Source organism: Branchiostoma floridae, chromosome 17 (genome assembly GCF_000003815.2).
Source record: "Branchiostoma floridae strain S238N-H82 chromosome 17, Bfl_VNyyK, whole genome shotgun sequence".
Lineage (NCBI taxonomy): Eukaryota > Metazoa > Chordata > Leptocardii > Amphioxiformes > Branchiostomatidae > Branchiostoma > Branchiostoma floridae.
In genome coordinates this window covers 17162460-17189234 of record NC_049995.1, presented here as the reverse complement: position 1 = coordinate 17189234, position 26775 = coordinate 17162460, and the positions used below count along the sequence as shown (strand labels likewise).

At 42.6% G+C, this 26775-nt stretch overlaps 1 protein-coding gene across 1 annotated transcript in view; it reads right to left on the bottom strand.

Moving 5' to 3' along the window:
• The window catches only part of LOC118404407 (cell surface hyaluronidase-like), a 39691-nt gene extending 13685 nt beyond the window's left edge, over positions 1-26006 (bottom strand). Inside the window, exons 1-3 of the mRNA XM_035803478.1 lie at positions 25803-26006; positions 12225-12362; positions 2813-3359 (exon numbers count right to left, since the gene is read on the bottom strand). Of these exons, the coding sequence (XP_035659371.1) occupies positions 2813-3359; positions 12225-12362; positions 25803-25878 (761 nt within the window). The 5' untranslated portion in view covers positions 25879-26006. The remainder of the gene's footprint in view (positions 1-2812; positions 3360-12224; positions 12363-25802) is intronic.
• Positions 26007-26775: the final 769 nt, after the last annotated feature.

Sequence of the window (26775 nt, the reverse complement as noted above, 5' to 3'; positions counted from 1 at the left end):
TATCGTCGTTTGTACTAGTACAGATTGCGATCGTGATCTCTCCTAGGAGAAACTCCGATCGTGATCTCTCCTAGGAGAATCAACGATTCTACTAGATCGCGATCTCTACTGTGACATATACAACAAATTATAACTTTGATCTAATAGAAAGCAAACATGGAATGAACTGAAAATCAGACATACGAGTCTCTTCTGTTCTCCCCAAATGCGTTTTATAGGATTATAGCTCCCGAGTCTCTTCTCCAGAGAGGACAGAAGAGCCTCGGGAGCTATTATACAGATGGATAGCAGGCTAGTTAGTCATATCAGAAAGTTTCAATACAAAATACAATAGCTAACGATATAACTTCTCGCTAAATAACGGAGCGAACTTCGTAAGTTATAGACAGGGCAAGAGTTTCGAAGATGATTCACCAAATTCATCGAAACAGATTTTTAAAGGTCAATTTCAAAAAGTCAACGCCAAACGTGGATTGGATATCATATAAATTTGTCACCTGTATATTTGTACAGTAAAAATCTATCTACCGATGTGTGAAATAACAGTCACAGTTTGTGTCTATGTAAGATGTTTCCAGTGACTATTTAATCCCCTGACGACCAGGAACCAGCTGACAAACCAAGTCCCTACAGTAAGTAACACGATCGACATGTTTTTACTATTAAACAAACGTTTAGACAACATCTGTCACCGAAAGGGGGTTAGTTATGACAAGACACGTATGTCAACTAAGCACGTCTGATATTAAGTAGCTTATTTGTCACATACTCAGCAAATTGTTTTGAAAGAAAATTCCTCATTTGCCCTGGGTGATAACGCGGATTTATCTTAAGTGACAGACAACTCCAGTCAACGCCAAAACTCGCTCTGTCAGTGAACACGCTTGGTGACATGAAAGCAAGGCTGACAAATTCTGCCGAAATTCCAAATTCTTCCTAATAATACGATGCTATCAGTCTTCAAAACAAAGATTTTCTTGACTTCGCCCATCTGTCATTACTGCCAAAGCACTGAATCAAAAGGCATACTGTAAATGCATTTAAGTTCGCGGAGATTTAATTTCGCGGTAGCACCATTCACTGTAGTATCTTAATGCCCTGGAAATAATGTTCGCGGTGCTTTTAAATTCGCGGTGAAATGGCAGACGCGAAAACCGCGAACATAAATCCACCGCGAACATTTCTGTATTTACAGTATTTCCACGATTTTTTAAGGTTGGAACGGCCTGACGACTTCTTGCCGTATATATGACGTTTCCTTGGGTTGCGTGTCCGAGAAAGATAGCTTATTTTTTTCACAGACTCAGCAAAGCGTTTTGAAAGAAAATTCCTCTTGTGAAAATTCCTGATTTACATCAAGCGACAGACAACTACAATCAACGCCAACGCCAGAGCGTTGTCGGCCAGTGAAATCATATGGCAAATGAATGCTAGTAAAGCTGACAAATTCTTCCTGATCAAAAGCTAGAGTATTAATATCCCTTTTACTATCATGCTATCTGTCCCCAAGTTAGATTTTCTTGACTTTGTTCATCTGTCTTTACTGGCGGTCGTACCAATGGATGCGCTGAATCAAAAGAGAAATTTCCACGAGTTTGCAAGCTGGGACACGTTTGTGAAATATGACGTTTCCTTTCCGTATACATGCGTAGCGCAGCGGCAGCGTGTTTGCCTTGTGACCGAGAGGTCTTGGGTTCGAATCCGGCTGCCGTGCCACCGATCTTGTGCGCTTGGGAAAGCCACTTCAAACGTCTTTCCTCACTTTACTCAGGTGAAACTTTACACCGCTTTCCTCACTTTACCCAGCTTTGGCTAGAACCGTCCCTCGGATAGGACGGTGGAGGTCCCGTGTCTGGGGAGAGCCATGCCCCAGGCACGTTAAAGAACCCGCCACGCGTGCGATGGTGCGGTGTGCGTTGGTGCAAATCCTTCTGTCGGGAGTTCGTGATTCACTACAAATAACCAGGATGAAGGCTTGACGAACCTCTGTCTCGTATCAGCCATATACAGTGATTAACATCATTCACCGGGACGGGAGACCTGGCGCATCCCCGTCTTGTATTCAGCTATTCGAAAGGGTATTCCCCCCCCCCCCCCCGTAAGGAGCGGTATAACCATGTCGTGTGTAAAGCACGTCGACCGACCATGTCCGAGGAAAGTTCATGCTTTGAAGTTCTTACTTTGAAGTTATTACTTTGAAGTTATTACTTTGAAGTTATTACTTTTGCAAAATGAATGTCTATCGTTAACATTAGGGAGATAATAAGTGCATTTTGATCCATTGCGTGAAAGGCAGAAGTCACAGTTCGGACATTGAGAAGTAAAAAAGGGGCAAAGTTCATTCCTTGATAACTTTAAACTTGAACTTATTGCCCTAATCTGGAGACGTTTTGGATCAGATGGAACAGTTAAGTCTACGCCTCCCAATTCTGGTGAAACTTTGGCTGAGCTGTGAGCTGTTTAGTTGGTATTCGCATCGCTAATGAATATAGCAGAATGTTTTTATAAAATGAGGTAGCTGCAATTTGTCAATGTCTTTGGCAGATCTGAGCTCTATGTGGATGAATAGAGCAGAAATACTATACTTCATATGTTTCAGAAAATAAAGTAGTAACTGTTGCAATGGACGGATCCTGTCGAACGCCATATCGAACAAACAGAACCCCCTATTCTATTTCGAACACGTCCGTCAAAAACTGCCCCGTGGGACAGAAATTGCTATTTTTGACGAAGGTGTTCGAAATAGAACCAAGATCGAAAAGGGGGCGTGGTTTTGGGATCGGTCCATTGACCGACATGAAGAGATACCAACCTGTACGACAACTTGTCTATCTCTTTACTGCCCAGACTTCTGATGGCCTTCTTCGCGGCAGTACCCAAACTTTTCGAACCCTCGTCTCTGACCGCCATGATGATGATCTTGCCGTCAGCCACCCCGTTGAGGGCCGCGGACAGCTTCTTACTATCCTCCATGTTGATGTAGGTATCGTACCAGGAGTTCTCCACCACCTCTCCCGTCAGCTCGTCCAATACTCTAAGGTTAATCCCGCGATGCCCAACACCGGAGTGATGCCCTCCTTTTGGTAGCCCCTCCGACATGACCGTAGCGGTAAGCTGCGTCCATGACAGTTTCGGCTTTCCGTGTATCTCGACCACTCCATCTTTGTTTACTCCGAAGAACTTTTTACCAAAGAGGGGATGACTCTCCCCCTCGTCGGACTTGCCGTAGAGAGAAATCGTGACGTCACTTAGGTAGGGACATGTCTCACTTCCGATGTGGAGTTCGCCGCCATCTTGGACCAGAATGCTCCGCGTTCGCAAGACAATGTTCTTTCCTTCGTCGGCAAACACCAGCTTTCCTGTGAATGAATAAAACGGAATAAAGATGTCAAAATACCAAAAAGACACACAATAAGCATGTAATTCTCGTTTAAAATACCTTCATCTTAGACATGTATTATTTGAAGACTTATCAAACGAATTTCCTTCTAAAATCTTGTACATGGTAATACGGTAATTGTCCATCAATGACCTCAAGTGCAAAATACAAACGTTTGACAGACTTCAAAATGTTTTGAAACTGCAGTCTGATGTAATTTACTCTCCTTATATTTGATTAAATTCTAGAAGAGAGGCAAACTTGATAGTCACCTGACGGCTTAATTTGACATGACGCACACACGCCCTTTCAGGCTAGTGTCCATCAATGACCTCAAGTGTGAAGTCAAACGTTCGACAGCCTTCTAAATGTTTTGAAACTACAGCCCACTGTTGTGTACTCCTTATGTTTGATTATTTCTAGAACCTAATAGCCACCAATGACTCAAGCGGTTCAACTTGACACGATGCACACCCGCCCATTCAGGCCATCTGTAGTCTTGAACTTGGTAATGACCTTGTCAATCCGGAAGTTTGTAGTCTGGATTTACGGTGCTTAATCCTTGAACCGGAGGTGGTGTCCTCAGGTCATGATGTATCACAGATAACACTGACTACTTTAGAGCTGTCAAACACTGACCAGGGTCCATCGTAACCCCACCAAGTTGGGATGCATTCACTGGTAACTTTGACTTTATAACTTTAGGATTGTCAAACGCTGAACACATGCCTCTGTACCCCCACTATTTTGCGATGTATCACTGATAACTATGACTACGTTAACGCTGTCAAACGCTGACCAGGACCCATTGTGATGCATTACTGACTACGTTAGAGCTGTCAAACGCTGACCAAGGTCCATCGTAACCCCTCCAAGTTGGGATGCATTCACTGGTAACTTTGACTTCATAACTTTAGGATTGTCAAACGCTGAACAGATGCCACTGTAACCCCTCCATGTTGCGATGTATCACTGATAACTATGACTACTTTAACGCTGTCAAACGCTGACCAGGGCCTATTGTAACTGCTAACACTGACTACTTTAGGACTGTCAAACGCTGACCAGGGCCTATTGTAATCGCTACATATTGTGACTACGTTAGTGATATCAAACGCTGACCAGAGCACACTGTAACCCTTGTAAGTTGTGATGCATCACTAAGTGATATTTCTGACTAGTTTAAGGCTTTGAAACGTTGATCAGGACCCTCCAAGAAATTCACCGCAACCCGTTATACCCATGAAGTCAAGCACCAAAAAAATATCCTGAAAATGCAGGAAATGGCGTTTCAAAGGGTCCAAATTTCACAATTTATCTGGACCCCACGGCCTTCGGCGCTGAACATGCATGGTAAAGATATGTGGCGCAAGCGTCGCCATCAAAAACGGTCTCATCCATACAGATTTCAGTGTCAAAGTTAGCTTAGTTTTAGGCTAAGTTAAAAATGTACTCCTCGAATGCAAAGTCTTCTATAGGTCTCCCTTGCGACGTCTTGCAGACCCTTCTTTAAGGCTGTCAAACGCTGACCAGATCCCATTGTAAAACTCTACCAGGTGACTGCATACACGCCAGGACCTGATAAGTCATTCATTAAGTCTGCACCGTTACATTCCTGACGTGTCTTGAGCTCTAAGCCCTCGACCTGAAATGACCCTGTCAGTTTGCTGTAAATCCGACCATTTGTTTAGTCATGCGATGATTTAGTTTTCTCGTTATCTTTGTTGAAGGAATTTTCTGTGTACATTCATCAGAATGACACTCAGGTAGAAGGTATAAATAACTTTTTGAAATAACGTTTGTGATGTAAAGGAGGTGAAATCGAAGAAAAGGTAAGATGAAGATGCATTACAGGAGTCATCTCATTTGGTTAGCAAAAACAAAGTCAGGCTTCGCCCAAAACCTTGACTGAAAGTGATGAAAACAGCTTATAAAGCTGAATGAAAGCGAGAAAGACGGGCAATGGAGAATTTGAAATTCAAAATTGCTGACTACACGCAGGAGAGACTGGCTGTAAATGCTGACTTAAATCGACAAAGACAGCTTCAAATCGCTGACTCAAAGTTCGAAAATGCTGAGTGAAAGCGAGAAAGACAGTTTGGAGGTGACAGTCTGTATATCAAAGACAGAAAAAATGTCAAACTCAGTCCGCGAGAGAATACGGTCTGCTCAGCATCTCTTTTGATAAAAATGTTGAAAATTTGTGTCAAAATCTGTGAGTCAAACTGTTCCGACCAAAAGCGATTGAGACATTTCAAAAATGTTAACTAAATGTATGAGAGCCTGGATGCAAGCGCTGACTTAAATCGACAAAGACAATTTATTTATTTATTTATTGATCTTTAGGGTAGTCCCTTCAGTTAACGTGGTAACTGATTTCCAAGGGAGCCCTATAACAACAATAATAACTCAAAGTACAAAAGATAACTACAAACATAGGATTGAACATAACAAAGCAATAACAATCGACAAAGACAGTTTCAAAACGCTGACTGAAAGAGAGTAAACAGTTTGAAAACGCTGACTTAAGCAATAATGACAACTTAAAGTAAGATAGACAGTTTTGAGGTGGCAGTCTCTATATCAAAGACAGGAAAAAAATGTCGAACCCATTCCGCGAGAGAACACGGTCTGCTCAGCATCTCTATTGATAAAAGTGTTGAGAACTTGTGTTAAAATCTTTGACTAAAACTGGTCTGACTAACAGCAATTGAGACATTTAGAAAATGCTGACTAAATCTACGAGAGTTAGTGGACAAAGACAGCTTCAAAATGCTGACTCAAAGTGAGAAAGACAGGAAAAATGTCGAACCCATTTTGCAAGAGAACACGGTCTGCTCAGCATCTCTTTTGATAAAAGTGATGAAAACTTGTGTTAAAATCTTTAACTCAAACTGGTCTGACCGAAAGCGATTGGGGCATTTCAAAATTGCAAACTAAATGTATGAGAGCCCGGCTGCAAACGCTGACTTAAATCGACAAAGACAGTTTGAAAACGCTGATTCAAAGAGAGTAAACAGTTTGAAAACGCTGACTTAAAGCAATAATGGCAGCTTAAATTAAGATAGACAGTTTTGAGGTGGCAGTTTCTATATCAAAGACAGGAAAAAAAATGTCGAACCCATTCTGCGAGAGAACACGGTCTGCTCAGCATCTCTTTTAAGAAAAGTGTTGAAAACTTGAGCAATTGAGACATTTAAAAAATGCTGACTAAACCTGTGAGTGAGTATCTATGAGAAACTAGCAAGAATGGCAGTTTTGAACTGGCAGTCTCTACATGCATATCAAAGACAGGAAAAATGTCGAACCCATTCTGCTAGAGAACAAGGTCTGCTTAGCATCTCTTGTCAAAAGGTTGTTCAGGGGTTATCGTTCCCTGTCAAATTACACTCGGCACGTGCGCCGGATGTCAGCGGAAAGGTTGACAGCCGCTTATACAGTATGTGCAGTTGGTAGGTTTGTATGATGTTACCTCTTAGGGACAATCTGTCAGCTGAACTAAAAACAACAAACTAATTAGTATGTCAATGAAGTTATTAGTAAGATGCAAAATCATGACAGTCACTGAAGCTACAGTTGTAAAGTTTGTATGATGTTAGCTCTTAGGGACAATCTGTCAGCTAAGCTAAAACAACAAACTAATACGTCAATAAAGGGGTCAGTAAGATACAAAAGATACTATTAACAGTCACTCAGGATCCAAGGCAAATTCCATTTTCGTTCCGCGAAGACAGCAGATGGTTATCGAAACGTCGACTGCTTTAAAACCACTTGGTTGTAAGCGAGGAATTTTGTTCTTTCTTTGTACGGAAAATGTCCCTGTTCCAACATAAAATACCTGATTTATTTGAACGTCGTATTTGAATGCGCCTCAGGATTTGAATGAAATTCAGCAATTCCAATCGTTATCATCACCACATTCACTCCACTCACGCAATGAGGATTAAGATTACGTGACAGATCACAGATGGGCAGTTTAGCAGCTGATAACGGTATGATGCCTGACACCTGTTTCAAAACAAGCTATCAGCTAATACCATTCTACGAATGTCAATTCGTAAATGTCTGCGAGCTACGTGCATAGAGGCATGTTACCAAGTAAGTATCGAGTAAGCAATTCTGTAAAAGCCATTTCCACGTGACGTTGTTTAACGCTCAAACAAATACATATTAGACCAAAAGTCAAAGACACGCTTTGCATTTTGACACTGCATGCTTGTAACCGTTAAAACTTTTTAAAAAGCGCCGGTTATGTTGTAGGCACATTCGTCGTATTATTTTGCTGTCGTGTGATTTTGAAGAAGACTTTGACAGAAACAACCGCCGGCAAGGATCTGTAATATCATTTTCTATAGCGAGACAGTCGACGCACGCACAACTACAACAAGAATGCTCTACGTTTGCGATCGCACAACGATGTGACAATGTGAGAAACCTTAGGTTGGGAAGTTGCCTTATATGTATCGCTGAGCCCACAGACACATAAAAGAAATGACTGTGTGCAAGGGTATAAAATCTGTAGTCCATGGCGACGATAATCTCCTTACCAAAATGTCTGTGGCTTTTTGTAGTCTCTTTTTATAAACATAATTATCTTATCAAAATCGGCCTGGAAGTTGGACAAGGACTTTGGACAGGACTGCACCAAAAATCCATGTAGGAAAACTGGTGTAATGTTCGTACCTGCAACTAGCAGGTTATCGTAGCTGTTACAATGTTATTTCGATAGGTTGTGAGACAACACACGAGCCATGACTGGAGATTGTCAACCTGGCAATCTTTATCTTTCGCACGTACAGCAAGTCAAAACATTTAACCAATTACATTCCGTTAAAAAGGACGTCTTTGGTCTTTACTAGTTGCACTCTTGCCAAAAAGCATCTCGAAAAGCATATCTGAATTTTAAGTGGATACCACCACTAATATAAATGAAACAGATGTTACATGGAATGTTAACAACTAGTCTACAATCTCCTGAAAAAAAGTAGGAGTCTCTCTCTTTCTTTCCCTTCTCACTTTTACCGCTGAACGAAAGTTTACAGAATTTGAACAAAGCTACAATCTCGTAGATTTTGATGATTCACGTAGAATTTCTACTGTAGTACTTTAAACAAAGCAAAATCCATTTCTCAACGAGATTTGACCAGTTCCTCACGCAATGCCCACAATTAGCAACGACAAATCATAAAGACGTAAATATTAGAAACACCTGAACAGTTTCAAAAGTCAATTGAACCTAGACCAAGACAATGAGGATATAGCATGTAAAGTCATTAGATTGTGAGCAAATTTCAGGCACCATTAGGGTTAAAAGAAACAGCTGTTATATCTCCTTGCAATGTTAGTTTAATAATTAATGCCGTAAGAGTAAAGCCTCGTGATGTTTTACCACCTCAATCCATTCCCTCTCTCTTCCACCTTCATAGATGCATGGTGATGATTTACGTCAAATTTTCATTTTACAAATCTATATGAATTTCTTTGGGAGAAACGAATAGTTCCTCATGCAATACTCCCAATTAGCTGGGACAAACCATTAGACTTAAATCAGAACCACCTGACTGCTTTCAAAATTCAATTGAACGTAGACCAAGACAATGAGAATATGTTATATATAGTAAACTTAAGGCATCTCTCTCTCTCTCTCTCTCTCTCTCTCTCTTTCTCCGTCTCTCTCTGTCTCCCTTTCTCTCTGTCTCATACACCTACAAACTAAGCTAAATGGTGATGATACGTAAGATTTTATCAATTTTCTCACGCAATGTTCCCAATTAGTGCTAAGAAACCATTAGCCTTAAATGAGAACCACCTGACCAGAGCCTAAGGTGAAGTGTTAGCGTGTGGGGCGGGCTCCCAGGGGGGGGGGGGGGGGACCCAGTGCGAACAAGAGTCGTGCGGCGTATCGTGGGAGACGCCCCGGGCAAGTGTTAGGATTAGAGAGGTGATAGCCTGGATTGGTGCCAGCTGGAGAAGGTGTGACTGATGTAGATCGTTTTTATTTTCGGCTGAAGGTAGAGATGGACATTCGGATCCGAGATGCACCAATCTACAGTTTATTGGAAACATTTGCACCCACACCTTCTTCGTTTCTTAATATTATCATATACTAGTGAAGTTAGATTCTCTTCATTTCACTCTCTTGGTCTTCATTCAGTTGAATTTCAAAATTTCTTAGTCAGGTCAGTTGGTGGAAAAAAGTGTGGCGCCACATTCGAGGATATTTGTTATGATTGTATGAATATGAATATGACAGAAGGCTGACTGTGTGGTTCTTAAGCTCTATGATGGCGGTAGAGTTATTCGAGGACTAAGCATCGATGGGTTACCTGAACCGTTCACACGATTCACCCAATTTATCTTACTGTATCTGCTCACTTAAAAGCTTTATTTACGTCTCACCGCTGAAAAATAGGTGTACTTAGTTCACTTATTATAACAACAGTCCATGCGTTTTGTACAAGACACACTTTTCTTAAAAATTGAAGCTGTCGTTGACTTTGTAAGTTTAATCCCAAAGCACTGCGCTTGCCTAATGCTTTTATGTTCACCTGTTTAAGGCATTAATCTCAACTAGTCCCCGCATATTCTACATACTAGTTTAATTAAAACACATCCTTGAATGTCTCCCACTTGTTCTGTCGCGTGACTCTGGGCACGAGTTTGACATTACTGGGCACGAGTCAGGGTCATGACCTCAGTTCCCATGAGCCCTTGTTAAGTCTAATTATGACGTAGGGCACGCGACCTTTCACCCACATTCTTCCAGCAAAATGACAGCTAATGAATTCTTGAGGACACCTTGCGAACATATGAACCTCAGATATGATTCCTTAAGGCATATTGGAGATTTCCATTCCTTTTTTCTCTCTTTTAATATCTCTATCTTCCTTTAATTCTTTTAGTTTTCTTTCTTCCTTTCTTTCGTTCTGTTTCTTCCTAATCTCTTTCTTGCTGCTTTTGTTTCTTTTTTTGCATTGATTCATTTATTCATTCATTCATTCATTCTTTTTTCTTTCAATCTTTCTTTCTTCGAATTACTTTCGTTCTGTTTTTATGTTTTCTTTTTTCATTTTTTCTTTCACCTATTCTTTCTTCCCCCTGGTTTTTCTTCTTCCTTTTTTCGTCTATTCATTAATTTGTTTCCGCATAGCGAAGGAAGGTTACGGGTATATCCATCATATAACATGAGCTCTTCTGCTAGACAGTACATCGGTCAGAGGAGACCCGTGGGCTTGGTCTTCCGCACCACTCCAGCTCTGGCCTGGTCTACAGCCAGTTCTGTGCCCTTTACCGTTTCCTGAGACCCAACCTAGCGAGACGCTACATGGCGTGCCAAGCGTGCAAACAGAAGGACATTGTCTGCCATTGATTGTGACTAAGATTGATGTTTTAATTATCAAGAAGATCAAAGAGAGAGAGAGAGAGAGAGTGAGAGAGAGAGAGAGAGAGAGAGAGAGAGAGAGAGAGACCCAAGGAGAAAAAAGAGATAGACAGACAAACAGAGTGCCGGACAGAGAGACAGGCAGAGGGAATGAAAAAGAAAGACAAATTCCAAAGCAGGACGCGTCAGAAAGAAGTTCAGTTCACTGAACCCATATATCTGTAACAGAGCCTCCTTTGTATGTTGAAATAACAAGACCGGACCATCTTGTCTTCTGGGGACTAACTAGGTTCAACTGGTGTCGTGGGCTTGGCGAAGTGTCAGAAAAGGATTTCCGGGATAAAGTTTCTCCCCTGTTCCGCATTATAAAAGGCTTACAAAACCGAATTTCCTTGCCAAGAGATTCGCTTAATTGGGTCTAATCGCGCTGCCAAAGGGGTAAAGTCACGGGGGCCTCTTCAACTGAGCCAAACTTCCGACCTTTTCTTGGCGCGCGTGTTCTTGTAGTATCCTTAAGGGTAATAAAAGAAACTGGAGTCAATTGTTTTTTGTCGTGTTCTTTTTCTACCTAAGGGTATAGACACGTTCGCCGCACAACAGTAAATTGAGAACATATAGGGAACGTCTTGCGTGTGTGGTATTCCCTGTCGATTGCGCTTCTCTTGTGTTTTTCATTGCTTAAAATCCTGTGACATTATGAAAGGCACGCACGTGACATAAACTCTAACACTGAAAGCAGAATGCTCAATGGCTACTTTGAAGCTGTGCCTTGTTCAGCTGATTTCATTTTTGCATTAGTTATGGCCTATTATAGAAGAAACACCTGTGTGAGACAATTATCCGACAGACCACAAAAAATGTCATATTGATGTATCGCCTCTTCAGGACTTGTAAAAGCAACTTTTTTTTTCAAAATGTAAGAGACATTTTACATTGATGCGACAGTGCACGGTATAGACTTTCAGATTGGGAAAAAACATCAAGATTTTGCTCCATTTTATAGTCCTGTGAAGACCCCTAATTAGAAGGGGTCAGACCCTATAAAATTGACGTCACTAGAATAAAGCAATATGGCGGCATTGTTTCAAATGTCGAAATCGCCAGCGTACAACAATCGTCCAGACTGGACTTTTGGACACTTGAGAAAGCGGGCTACTATGTGAGGTAAGTTGTAAAGGTCCAATATCTTACCAGATGAGATTATGACACCAAGAACTTGCCAACATTTTGTTATCTGCAAATCTTCATTGGTGTCCAGAGCTGTGCCCAAAAAATGTAAAGGCTATGTCGGTGAATGTCAGACATCCAGGTATATGAATACGGCAAGCGATTGTTGCTCAAGCAGCCGGACGCGATTCATATCCATACATGCCTGTGTCTGAGAGAAATCTTTTGTTGATGACACAGAGCAAGGTGTAGTTGCTTGAGTAACTTATTTGATGAAGTCAAGCTTTGTTTTCTTACCTCCATCTTTGACCTCCAGGGAATAGAACGTCGCAGACGACTCCAGAAGGTAAACTTGACCTTGTCCGATGACCTCTCGTCGGGAGGGGTCATGGCCAGGATTCCATCGAACCAGGGCAGGGTCAACATCCGGGCAACCTGGGGTCAACACGAGAAAAGAACAAACAGAGACATCAGACAAGATGGACGACTGGGGCGATCTCGTGCCCTTTGATCTCGTTCCCAGAGCACGGCACGTGACATCTGGTATGTAGACATGACATAACGGTTTCCAACGAGGCGATGATTTAAAACAATGTCAAACATAGTTTCCTTGCTTTATTTGTCGAATGTATCTCCTTTTTAACAGGGAGGGGCGAATCTAACGAACACAATATTATACGCCAAAAAATAGTTACTCAAGCAACTGGATATGGTTTTGGAAACGCACTATTCTTCGTCAGTGAAGGATAGTGGATTCTATCCGAAACGTCTGACCGTTTCGAAAACCATATCCAGTTGCTTGAGTAACTATTTTTTTGGCGTATCTTATTACCTGGATGTCTAACCTACATCGACGTAAACGCAATATGTACATGTTGGAAGAATAGAGGCGGCAAGTGACGCAAGCATTATGATAAAACGCGCTTTTGAAATGGAGAAAGAACACTCCTATTTCAAAGGTCATTTAGTATAAAACTACCAGCCTCTGTTGTGTCAGTTGTTGACATTACGCAATAGTGATATTCGCTACTATGACCATTTTGTGTACCCACAACACCACATTCCAAGCCCACATTCCAAAACCTTAAGAACCACACTTCCGTTTCCGGAATTAGAAAATGATACATTGCCAGCGGCATATCGGTTTACCAAGAGATCAAAGAATATACCGCAAGAGCTTTTACCAGCATCCTTCGGTTTCCAGTGATTTATTTCTGAAAGTGACTTTTAATTTCCAATATATGACGGAAGTCTTTGACTACTGGCCGAAAGCCTATTTACTTCGGATGTGTCTGTCATTGTTAGAATGACTTTTGATTCAAGAATTCGCGGGTGGTCTGCGCTTTTGTGGCGCCGTGCTAAACCTCGTTGTGATTTTATGCGCGTTTTGAAGCCAACCATGCAACGGTGGAAAATGAGGATAAAGTACTTCCGAAGTCTCGCGTTGAGTGATGTCTCGCGGGGACAGACGAGAGTTTGGGTGACCTTAGCTTGATATTTGCATCAAGTTATCCGAGCTGACGTCTTACCCTACAGTCTAGATGTCTTAGAGTTTAGATATTTGATAGTTAAGATATCTTAGAGTTTAGATATCTTAGAGTTTAGATATTTTATAGTTAAGATATCTTAGAGTTTAGATATCTTAGAGTTTAGATATACCTTAGAGTTTAGATATACCTTAGAGTTTATATTCATTAGATATGTTAGAGTTTAGATATCTTAGATATACGTGTATCCATTTCTAATTATCTATCTATCTAAATAATTATTTGCATGTGAGTGTATGCACTTGTGCACATCGGCCCAAGTCGGCGCGCGCGCGTCCGTGTATGAGTGTGGATATGTACATGTAACGTTATATATCTGCGTGTCTGTGTTACTAGATGCAAGACTAGCTGATCGATGAAACAAGAAGGAACTACATAGCAAACATGACTAAGATGAGTTGGCACCGTGAAGTGTTCTCCAGTCGTTGTCAGACGACCGAGGTCCGCCCGAGAGACCCCGTCTCGCCTGCTATTCGCGCGGGCTCAGAGGCATCTGTGGAGCCGACTTGTCCAACTGAGCTTCGCCACCTGGGCTACAGTGTGCGTGCACGAGAGGGGTGTGTGTGCTCGCACGTAGTTATCTAAGTTTTCTTTTGTCGTCTGGTTAGTTTACAGGTTTGCGATAGCAAAAGCTGTATTGCTTGTGCTCGTGTTCGTCTGTGCATGTGTGCATGTGTGTGTGTGTGTGTGTGTGCCTGTCTGTATGGGTTTCTCTCCCAATACCAGCTTTTAACAGCAAGGGATATATATTAAGTAAATAACTCGTTTTCGAGTAAATGTCAATTCAAGTTATTTAACAAGTTTTTTTAATGCAAGGGATGTTTTGTTGGATTAAAACCACCTTTAAGCACGTGCTAGTATTAGCGAGTGAGTATTAGCGACTTGTCAGAGGAGGGCGTACTAGAGTTCAAGTTCTCGCGGCCAAGAACCGGCCCGGAGGAGCTCAACTTCAACGTCAAGTTCAACTTCTCACGGTGCCGGATCCAGATGGAACAAACAAAGTGTATTTGAGTTCATTTCCGAATGATATGTGCAGCGGTCTTGACATTGCTTTATAACAGATTCAACAGTGACAGAGTGACAGAATGATAGGCACGACGACAGCGGTCTCTTTGAACAATAGAAAGAGTTGTAATCTTGTAAACATTTGGCAAAATCGCCTCTGTGGTTCAAAAAAAGCTGCTAGGGGGCTCACACCTATGCAAGTACTTCGCGTTGCACAAGAGCTACGTACCACTCAAATGACTGTAGCATATTTATTTAGATATACTAATGAAAAACGGAATTTTCTCTGCTGACCGTGACAAGCCCTCGAGGGACCCCAAGTCCATTCATTTCAACATCTCGTTTAAAACCTACCCACATACCAAATATCAAGATAATCCAACAAGGCATTCACGAGTAATCGTAAATATTCATACACACTTGCAAACGTACGCTAATTCGCCTTTATCCGCAGGGTAACCTATATCCGTTTTCTCTAAACAGAGGGTGTTTAGGGACATAAGGTAAAAGGACGGCGGTTTCAAATTGCAACATTTTTACAATTGTATAGTTTAAATACACCGTCCGTCGACATGATGTCCATAAGTACCTTGTTTTTTTTGGAAACAACGAATATAGGTTACCAGCGGATAAAGGTGAACTAGCGTTACACCAAACATGACCTTCTGGAAAAGGAGATGATGCAAAACCCCCTTTAATGTCTGTTGCCCACGCCTACTTCTAATCTTTATACTAAAGGAAGTTAGTAACTTTTGAGCTATAAACCCACAGCCAAAGGGTAGCATGGTAAATGTTAACGGGAATTTATTCTTTGAGATGATAAATCTTGCCTAGGCACACGGTTCTTAGAAATGGGAACTGTGCTAGAATATTGCTGTCGCAATGCATTGATCGACTACAAATCCATACTGGCATAAATTTGCCCAAATGCCTGAAAACCCGAAGTGGTTAACAAATATGTACTCTCCAAGAAGACCCTACGGTAGCATAATATAGTATCAAAAGCTGCCAGGGGAGTTAAGCCAGCCTAGGAGTGTGTTTGGCAAATGTACACCTTTTGGCTGACTACACTCCTTGGCCAGTTTGGTACTATCTTATGCCATCATAGGATCTGCCTGAAGATTATCAAAGAGGCGCCCGTTCACTAGGGGAAAATTGGAGTAGGTGAGTGGGGTTGCGTTGAGGTAAGAATTACCCCCCCCCCCCCTCCTGTTGAACTAGTACTTGATATATCATAGCACTAGGACTGCGATATCTACAAGAAAAACGGACGAATGTAAAACTTGCTTGACGTATTAAAGCGAAATAGACCAGTAACTTTGCCTAACATCTGGAGGCAAGGAAGTATAATCAAAAGGATTTTACGTCTTGCATCTGTCGACAACACCTCATTCCGTGCGAGGTTTTCATCCTTAGACCAATTAGCAAACGTCGTTAATTTCTTACAGACAAACGATTAATGATAAAGCTTCATTTACGGTTGCATCTGGACATTCCGGGGTGCGTGGGAGTTTCTAAGCCCCAAAGTTTGCCTTTGGTTTAACTCATTCGTCCATAAACATTATTAAACGGATTTGACATAAATTGTTCTTTACAACTTTCTTTGTCTTTAAAGTGACGTCCAGTCTACGTAAAGTAGTCATGTGACCCTTGTAAAAATGTAGGGACAATGGGTTGCTATTCACTGTGTCTAAGGCACAGTATTTGTAGCGGAGCCAAAGCCCTCGATTTAACCGAATGTTACGTCCCCAGCCGAAGTCTGGCCCGTTTTTTTTACAGAAGAAGAAGAAAAACTTTATTGCACGACAACTGTAGAGGATACGGTGTTTGGCAACTTGTACATACAATACATACAGAACAGTTTAACTACATGAGTTACTAGTATCTAAAAATCTAAGAGACTAATCTATTTTACACATGGTATATAATATTTACAATCAGGCTAGCATTATGTGCTGGTTCATGATAGTATAATACTGTCTCGTTTTTTAAATGAGTTATATATAAATTGACCGACATTGGCAGACATATCAGCAGGACATGATAGTAACATATTAAACACAGAGTGCGAAGAACATTTCTTAAAGACAACATGTCCAGCTAGCTACGCATCAAGGCGAAACAATGACCTATCAATTTCGTATCCGCTGACCAAGCCATTCAGAATTTGAGGCCTAACACATTTGACTCCTTACACACTTCCCCTACACTATAGTACATTCTCCAAGGCCAGATGTATTGTGCAGGAACACATCGTTGTGTCTATACATGTTCCTTCTGCAAGTTCTGCCAGCATACGTCAATACCGTGTTGTGAGATTGACCATACCTCCCATGCCCTCGACCTTGTCGCGTATCTGTTTATTTTTGTGCGGTTAAACAACTCAGTCATTCTCGAGGGCAACTCTGATGTGTCTACAGCCCTTCGTTACGTACACAAACGTTATGGCTGGACCTTGGAAATTGTAAATAAATAGTCCATTCAGTAATGTGTATGTCACACAATTTTATACGTACATACGTTTCAGACAGTCAAATACACTGCTCCTTTTCTAAACAAGTGTTTCCGTCCACAAAATTAACCATTGCTGCCGAAAATGTCATTATTTCAGCGGGTATTTTACTAAAGCTGCGGCACGTCGGCAACTTTTGCAGGGCGCTCAGCAAATTTCATTCATAACAAACAAACCTTTTTCCTTTCTTCTTGTACCTCTATATACATCATATTCATATCATAAAATCAAGTCCAGTTTAGAAAGCAGCGACGCCGCAAACGTGCCACAGTCCAGTGAGATAAGCTAGAGCTTGGGGACTCGTTACCCGATCAGTGACGGGCGTTTCTGTAGCCTGATTAAATCTCGCTTATAGCAGCCCGCCAAACATCCGCGGGGAGGGGCCAGTTACAGCCCTGGACAGCGGAGTTTGTGTTACACAGACTAGCGTTTGTGTGACACCCAGCTTTTCTTTGTTTACCCTCGTTATTGTCACCGTATACTTAGTCTTAGTGACAGGCTATGTCCACCTGTGCTCTGTGTATGTTACGGATATGTCCGCACATAGCTGTGAGGGATGACGGGGACCATCTTGTATTATGGACCTGTCCTACATGTCATAGAGGGGACGTTTGCAAACCAGCTGTATTCCGCTCAAAGACACGGGACATATGTGCAAGTATACTACAGAAGTTGCCTGTGTTCTACCTATGTGTTCGTTCGTTCGTTCGTTCGTTCGTTCGTTCGTATGTGTGAGTGCGCGCGTGTTTGTGTGTGTTTAACTCCCATACTCTTTATATACGTGTTGAGTACTAAATGAGAAAATAGTATGTGTCATTTTAACTCTTTTATATAACCAGACTGGTTACCGATGTTTCGTACTATGAGACTTTGAGACTTTCTTCAGAAATTAGCTACAGACAAACAAATCCAAAAGGCCTTTGAGATTTGCGCTGCCAAATTGGCACCGAGATAAACTCTCCCTGAATTCTAAGAATCTAAAAGCGACACGGCCCTTCTTTATTTGTCTCTTGGTGTTCCTTAACTCGATCGTCGCAGACTGAATTGTTACACACTAAGGAGTTCACGAGTCTTAGACTATAGAGAAGTGACTTTGATCTTGCGCTGGTTGCGTGCAAGACCGCAGTAACCGACTTCCGCACCATTTAGACAAAGAATTTACAGGAAAACCGTGCTTTGTTTCATTGTGCCTTTATTGGCATAACATCGGCTTTAGGTCTGCAGATGTACAAATGTAAGACCTCTAGCATTGAACGAAACGACACAGGCGTTTCTAAATCATTTTATGTCATACCTTTGACGCGAAAACGTTCGATACGGGTGTCCCGGACCGGCTGATAACTTTCCGTACGGCCCGGGCTTATCACACAGGCTCCATTCGAATAAATCGAACTGTTTCGAGTGGGCCGAGTACGGCGCCATCGAAAGTTTGAATACCTGATTCAGACGTTGGAACATTGCTGTTGCAACACGTTTGGTTCGAGGGCACCAAATTTGTTCAACTTCTGGCGCATTTCGCATCAAAACATGGGTTTTCTCAGGTGGGTATGACAGAAATAAAATACAACACGGTGTATTCCGCATCACCCTCGGTCTCAGCCCTCCCGCGGGTCGGATCACCCTCCGGCCTTCGGGCGATCCGACCCGCGGTCGGGCTGATACCTTGGGCGATACGGAATACACCGTGTTGTATTCTATATCTATCGATGGCTGAGGATGAACTGAACTGAACTGAATTGTTGGCCACCACTCAAACATTCCTGACCAACTATCTAGCCACATGCAAGATCGTGGCGTTCGACTACCTTTCCTTATTTTATTGAGTCTCGTCTTGCCATACGTAAACAAACCGGTTGGTAACAACCGAGAGCATTTAAGGTTTTCAATGGGTCCTGGGGTTGTCGTACCTCGTAACACGTTACAACAACATCATACCAGCGGAATTAATGTTTTGGCTTCAATACAAATAGCTGGCGTTCCGATCCACGTGTAAAACATTCTGTTCGGCGGGGAGTCGAAAAATCGCGCTGTTAAATGTAGTCAACAGTCAGAGTCAAAGTTCCTTCCCGCGCCTGATGGTGCATAGGACGGCGCCCATCTCCGTTTAGTAGCCCTGAGCCACACAATTTTGTGCAATCACTACAGAGGGGGGCTAGTCCACTGGTAGTGGTGCAGTGTTCAACTTCCATACTCTTTCCCGAATGCTGAGTGCTGAGTGCTAAGCAGAGAAAGCAGCATGTACCGTACGCGTTTTTAAAGTCTTTGGTATGACTCGGCCGGGGATCGAACTCAAGAGACGAACACTCTACCCACTCGGCCATTACACCGAGTAAAGGTAGACGAGACATGAATGTCTGTGTTAGACCTCACAGCGAAGTTACCACAGCGCCTAATCTATTTCTACAGAATCTTGTTATTGTTATTGGTTGGGCCGACTACTCTCTTTTCGTAGCTCTCTTTTCCAGGGGTTGAATGGCGAGGAGCTTACAATAGACGGGACTAAAATCGCAAGGGTCTGGAGCGAGCTGCCATTCGGCGTCACTCAGGTGACCTCAATACGACTAGTACTGTGACAGTCGCAAGTGTCTGGAGCGAGCTGCCATTCGGCGCCACTCAGGTGGCCTCAGTACGACAGTAATTGCCCCAGGTGCGGTCATGGGACTGTAGGTTTTGAACCACTCACACCAGGAAGGACCTCTACTATTTTCAATGAGTACGGAGGGATCTTTAACGTGCTCGAGGTGTAGCTCTTCCCGAACACGGGACCTCCATTTAACGTCTTATCCGAGAGACGGCTCTTACGGTGTTTACAATGACTGTCACAACTGTATTGGATTTTCATTCTTGTCTAAATGTCTTGTGGCTTTTCTTACCGGACTATTCAAACAATGTGGCGCCAATTCAAGAATGGAAATCTTGTTGATAACCGATCAAGTTCAATCTTATGTGGCCTTAAGAATTACCGGAGATCCTTTTTCACCGTGTCAGATTTCAACGATAAAGAACAATAAGCGGTAACAAGTTTTACACGTGTTGCATGTAAACAATATTCGTGTCCAAACATTCAAACATTCTACCTGTCGACTAACATAACACAGCTGTTGGTGGTTGGTCTCACATATTAGCTAGCTCCACACTGGCCAAATGGTGGAACATAATATGTAACACTATCGCTTTTTACACTAATTTAGTTTGAAGTTCTCTGCATTCTTCCCCTTTCAGCGCATTCACGGCCGTGTAAACATGTAAGTGCTCCGGAGCCCACTGATAACTGTTGACGCCTGTTCGGGCTCTGGTGTTAGTGGTTACGTCTGAGGGATATATGGTAGGGATATAAGAGGCCTAAGAAAGAAATAATAGAGGAACTTTAGAATACAGTAGAATATATGAATGAATTCTTGTATGTAAACTGAACTGATTCTTAAACAGATTATATGACATAAGTATATAATTTTAAATCATATTCGATGAAAAACTATGATCTAGAAGAAACATGTAGAATGATAGTTGATAGAAATGACTGAAAAATAGAATAGAATAGAATAGAATAGAATAGAATAGAATAGAATAGAATAGAATAGAATAGAATAGAAAGGAATAGAATAGAATAGTATAGAATATAGAATAGAACAAGTGAAAGATCTTAAGCCAGGGGCCTATTGCTAGAAGACAGTTGACGAATTTACTTTATGTATGATTTAGCAAGAATGTATTGTATTTAGATATGTTTTAAAACAGGCAACGTCATATCACCCCCCCCCCCCAACACACGCACACACGCACACACACACACACACACACACGCGCACACACACAAACACACACACACACATACACACACACACACACACAAACACACACACTCTAGCAGCAACGGATAGTCCAAACTGTTTTCCGCACCCTTTGCTCTATACTGAACTGCCCCTTCAGGTTTTCTATTGTGGTATCAGGCTCTGATGTTCCTTCATACCTTTTAACATATTTTCTGACAACATCTGACATTTTAAACGTTGCACAACTTAGCTGGTAGGAAGTTTACATATATGCACAAACGTCACTGGTCCAGACGTCCTTGCTATGTTTACGTAACCCGAAATACCCTTACAAGAAAGACTTAATCGATCTTTCACAACCTTAAGACAGGGTCAAGGATGTACCGACAGAAACGAAGTCATAAGAAAAACACAAGCAGCGGGAAAGTGGAGTGTTTCCTGTCAACACTACAAGTGGAAAGTGATCGATGTCAACTTTCAAACAATTAATGTACGAGGATGGGGGTGGGGGTGGGGTAAGTTCCATGTCTAGGTATGGGGCAAATTGCTCTCCAAGCAGAGTTTAGGCTCTGACTTTTGTTTTATTTTTTTAGCCTGAAAAACGTCAAAAACAGTCGGAGCCTAACCTCTGCTAGGAGATATGGGGCAATGCCATCACGCTATTTCGAAGTGATTGTATTTTAAATTAAATTAAATTACTCAACCTCCCAGAGCACTTAGATTGCATGATAAAGGAGTTTTTCGCACACTCGCACCAGGTTTCAGGTCCCCATGGGATGTCATCCATTTAATCGAATAAGTATGGCCTAACAATGTTCGCAAACGACTTGTGACAGCCCAGTAATGTAGAACAGGGTAGTTTTCGCGCAGCTGTATTCTTGCCACACCTACAGTCACACGTTAAACAGCTTGGAAAGGTTGGAAATACCGTAAAGAGGAAAATATATACTGGGATTGTATTTCTCGGTAGATAGAAAATGGAGTGTTTGCGGTGGTTGTAAGTTCTTGCAGAGTTTTACTGTAAACTAGGAAATTATTGCAGTTCAGTGAATCCACTGGCTTTGAATGCGCAGTGAAGCGGTCTTCGTGAAAAAATACGAACATTAAACCACGCGAACATTTTCGCTTTTGCAGTAAAGAAACACTTGACTCTGGCGACTTCGTGCTAGTAAATTCTTTCCTACAGAACTTGTCATCAAGAAGCTATGTCATCTTGGCGTTTTTTCTAATAGTATCTTACAACTCACTCCGAAAGACAACTTCTTTGCCAACTCGCAAGAGCTAGCTGAATAATCAACTTTTTTCTGTAATAATCGTCATTTGTTTATCAAGACCATTCTAGGACCACCCCTCTACACACACTTCCATCATGAATATACAATCATAAAGATTCATACATTGATAAATTGAGTGAGTGTAATATGCGGGTGATGTACACTGTTTCCTGGTATTTGTCCCTGAGTTTGCTAATTCAATCCTATCCCAAAGGAACGGTATCAGTGTAGACTAATCCAATCAATATGTAAGAACGGATGGCCCTTCGACATGTCACGTGCGATTAAACGCAGGCTGTTGTGAATGCTACTCTCCATGCAGGCAGAGGTTAGGCTCTGACTTTTTAAAGTATTGTTAGGTGTTTTTATCGGACTTTCTGTTTTGTCCATTTTCTTGATCTCTTGCGGCCTGTACAAAATAGAAAGCTCGATAAAAATGCCATAAACTTAAAAAACAAGGACGGAGTCTAACCTCTGCTTGGAGAGAAGTGAATGTGGCTATTTCTGTCCCAACAGGAAGACTGTCTGTGTCTTGTGTTACCGCCTAGCTGGGGTTTACCGGGTCGGAAAAGCCCCCGCAAAACCCGGAACCTCCCCCGCGCGGATGTGTTCGTCACGCCGAGGGTTTCCCCAGCAGGAGCGATGGAGATAGCCTGGGTATCAGACTGTTTCTAGGGCCTACAAAGGCAAAGTCCTAGCAAGGATGCCAGACTGTTTTCAGGGTTTGCAGGGCCAGGTCCTAGCCTGGATGCCAGACCGTTTCTAGGGCCTACACAGGCCAGCTCCTAGCCTGGATGCCAGACTGTTTCCTGGGCCAGAAAGAGCTGCTTCCAGCCTGGATAAAACACACTTTTTCCATGGCCTACACAGGCCAGCTCATAGCCTGGACGCCAGACTTTTTCCAGGGCCTACACAGGCCAACTCCTAGCTTGGATACCAAACTGTTTCCAGGGCCTACACAGGCCAACTCCTAGCTTGGATACCAGACTGTTTCAAGGGCCTACATATGTTGACCAGCTCTAGCCTCCTTCGCAGACTTCTATAACGGCTAGCGCTGTCTTGCGATTTTCAAGTCCCTAGTCGTTCCTGAGCAACCCCAAGTGGGTCGAGGAGTTGCTCTGGTTTGCTGGTTTCAAAGTTAACGTTCAGATGCAAGGCGGGGCGAATCTCCCTTCCATGGCAAACTACTTTTATGGGAAAACTCCCTTTCCTGGAATAGAGAACTTAAGACAAGCTTAAAACTAGCGAACCAGCCACCGCCAATAAAATCCCCGCTCGAAGTCTGCGTAGGAGGCTTGCGTTTTTCGCCATGCTGAAGGGTATAGCCTTAGTATAGCAAGTTCGGGACCCGTATCGCTTGCACGGAGCCTGATATCCAGGCTAGCTATTATTAAAAACCACGTTTTTTGCGGTCTGGTCTGGCATTAAGACAAGGATGAGAAAGACTTTCGGCTCGAGAACATCAAATGTCAGAAAAAAACATGCGGTTAGGGTGGTAGCCGTGAGTCAGCTTAGCTTGCCAACTACACCCTTAATTAATTACTATGAGGCGGGATTGCAATTGCAGGGATTGGTCTTAGTGAGCCTTTTATAATAATCGTTGGTGATATGGCGTCACTTAGTAAGTGCTGCTTTTCTCCAAGGCATTAAAATGGGTACCTGACATGGGTTGGGGAGGTAAAAGGCTGTGGGAGGAGAGGGTTGTCGTAGACACAATCGATAACAACCCACTGCTCCGACCGCCACGAAAAGCATAGAAAGCAGCATGTACGTTTTTTTTTAAGTATTTGGTATGACCAAGTCCAATAAGATATGACTCGGCCGGGAATTGAACTTGCGGCCTTAAACGACTGCAAGGGGAACACTCTAACCAGTTGGCCATTGCGCCTGTGTTTGAAACAAGACTCGCCCGGATTTCTGTCTCGCCTTCAGGAATAACTGACCTCACGTCTTCTTCTTCCAACCGCCAAGGACATACGTCTGCGCTCAGGAATCTTCGCGACTCGCTACAACAATGACCTTGGCGCTGAAGGTCACGTGCGCGCGGGACACGCGCCCGACACGCACGGCATGCTGGGCGGGTCACGTGACGTCACAACCAGACTTAGAACTGCGGGTCGTCTGCTAAAATGTCACTCAAAATCGTCCTCAAAATTATTACAATATGAGTGATGTAAGAATTGTGATTTTAGATGGCAGTGTTGTCTATGTGAAAAACATTGTCACAGGATTTTTTATCTCAAGTTACAGTGTTGCGTGTCGTCTGCAGAAATGTCCCTTACCATATCGCATAATCCCCAAACGTTTTACAAAACATAGTATTACGTTCTTCGAGTATTGCTTACTGGTATGATTCCGAAAGGAGATGCAATGTTTGTGAAAAACGTTGTTGTTGTCACAGGGATTTTATCTCAAATTAGACGTCTTCCTGTCGTCTGCAGAATTGTCACTCAAAATCAACCTCAAACGTTTAACACAACATTAATGCTTCAAATAATCATATACTGTCTAAAGGTAGTGAAATTTATGTGGGAAACATTGGTATCAAGCTTAGAGACCTTAAACTTTAAAACTGGTTTCACGTTATATGTGCCAGGAATTTTATCTCAAGTTAGACATCTTTCTATCGTCTGCAAGAGTGTCAATCAAAATTATCTCCAAACGTTTGTGTCAGCAAGTTTCTAAATGTGGGAAGCATTGGTTTGTGGTTACACCTAAAACTGGCTTAGTGGTGTGAGTGTCACAGGAATTTTGTCTCAAATCGGAGGAGGCGTCGACAGGGAATTAAGCTGTCTGCAGGGACCTAATGACATAAGCCTTTCCCGGCCTCACATTTCTTATCTCATGTCGTATCACTCTTGCTTTTTCTGGAAGAGAAATCCTTGAAGAATGATAGCTTAAACCTAGTCTCCAAGCAGTCAGCTTGATGACAAAAAGAGAAGGAATTCTTGAAAAATGATAGCTTAAACCAAGTCTCAAAGCAGACGTGTCAGATGGATGAGAAACAAGAGGGAAGAATTTGGCCAAAAAAAGTTGCCATAGGATTTCAGTCAATCTTTTGCAGTCTACACAGCTGGACAGTTGACTCCTTGTGCAATATTCGAACTAACTAGACTTTTATTCCTATTCAAAGTCAAAGTCAAAGTCAAAGCCAAAGTCCCCTATATTACTATTCGGCCAGGCGGGAGTCTGGTAGAGACTAAGCTTGAACCATTGCTAGACCGATAGAGACAAAGACAAGTTTCCTCTCACTGTCAGAGGGCACTTGGCAAGGACGTGAGCACTTGGAAGTTGGAGGAGCAAGGAAAGATTTGCAGGATGTTTTAATTGAACCCAAGGAACCGTCTGCACAGTATTAATGTCACGCTGGGACTACATCCTATACTGACGTCTACACAAGATACGGTTTTCTAGGGACAAGCGTCTTAAGATCGTGACCAATTCCTTAGAAAATTTGACCGTTACGCTTTTGTTTTTCGCAAGGCTTTGAAGAAAGTCGACGGCGGTGCGAGCACACATGTTGCGGAGTAGCGGGAAATTCCAGCGTTTCACACGGCAAAACTAATGAGGTTAGAGCTAGTTTGGTTCGGCGCAGTGTGAGAATTTCCCAACACAGGGACAAGGCGAGGTATTGTTACACACAACATTCCTCCATAAATAGATGGGAAAAGATTGGCAACCGCGCAGGAAAAGAGTATCTCTTCAATGCCAAGTCTAGGACTCTAGTAGTAGTAGTCATTAAAACACAAACCAACTGTACTTACCGGTACGTTGAGGACTTGCATACACGGTTACAAGAAGAAGTGCCGTCGGCACCAGCAAGACAGAGACTCCCGCCATGGCGAATGAAATATCTATGGACCAAGCTCGGTGTGCTTCTGCCTTTTATATCGCCCGGACCGTTCTATTCTGTATCCACAGAGCGAAGGACAACGGGGCATATTGACTCGACCGCTCCCTTGGGACGGGGCGTACTGGTCTGCCATTGGTCGGAGTTCACTTCCGCCGGAAACGCCTTCTTTTGGATTATGCAATCCCCGCACGACCACTTGCACATGCCTCGCGCAAATTCAGGAACTTGTTGGTCGATTTGCAAGAATGATAAAAAAGAGGACCAAATATTTTGCTATGGGATTTGAATTTCAGTCAGTCTTTTGCAGTCAGCACAATCCTATGCCAGTTAATCCCAGTCCTAGGCTCTTATTCCTAACTTGGCCAAAGTTCCTATTACTATTCAGCCATACCGGAGTCTGGTAGAGACTAGGAATTTGTTGCTTTGTCTATGTATGTGGGGTTTCTTCAAAAACATGAGCCCCCCTCCCCATTACGTACCCTACGGGACATAGTGGTTCCAATGCCAAAGCCAAGGTTTTGAAACGTTCCGGCTTTGTTTACTCGCGGTTTGACACATACACGAGACGAGGCTGCAAACCGAAGGAATTCCCCTCGTATCGCTTGAAAGATCCCGGATGTCACAATAACGGTTACCCACTTGACAGCCAATCAAAAATCACGTACGTCGATATTCAAACTTGGAAGATCGTTTCTCGCTGTCACCCTTGAAAACCGTCATTCTCGTCAAAACCCCAGTTTGAATCCGGATATTTGCTTAGTTTTATGAATCGTCAACAAAGGCACTCTCTGACAGACCAGAAAAGAACAGGAGACACACTCACAGAACACACAGTCCGGCCCTGTCTTGGGTCTCTACTACGCCACTCTAGCTTTGCGTGCACC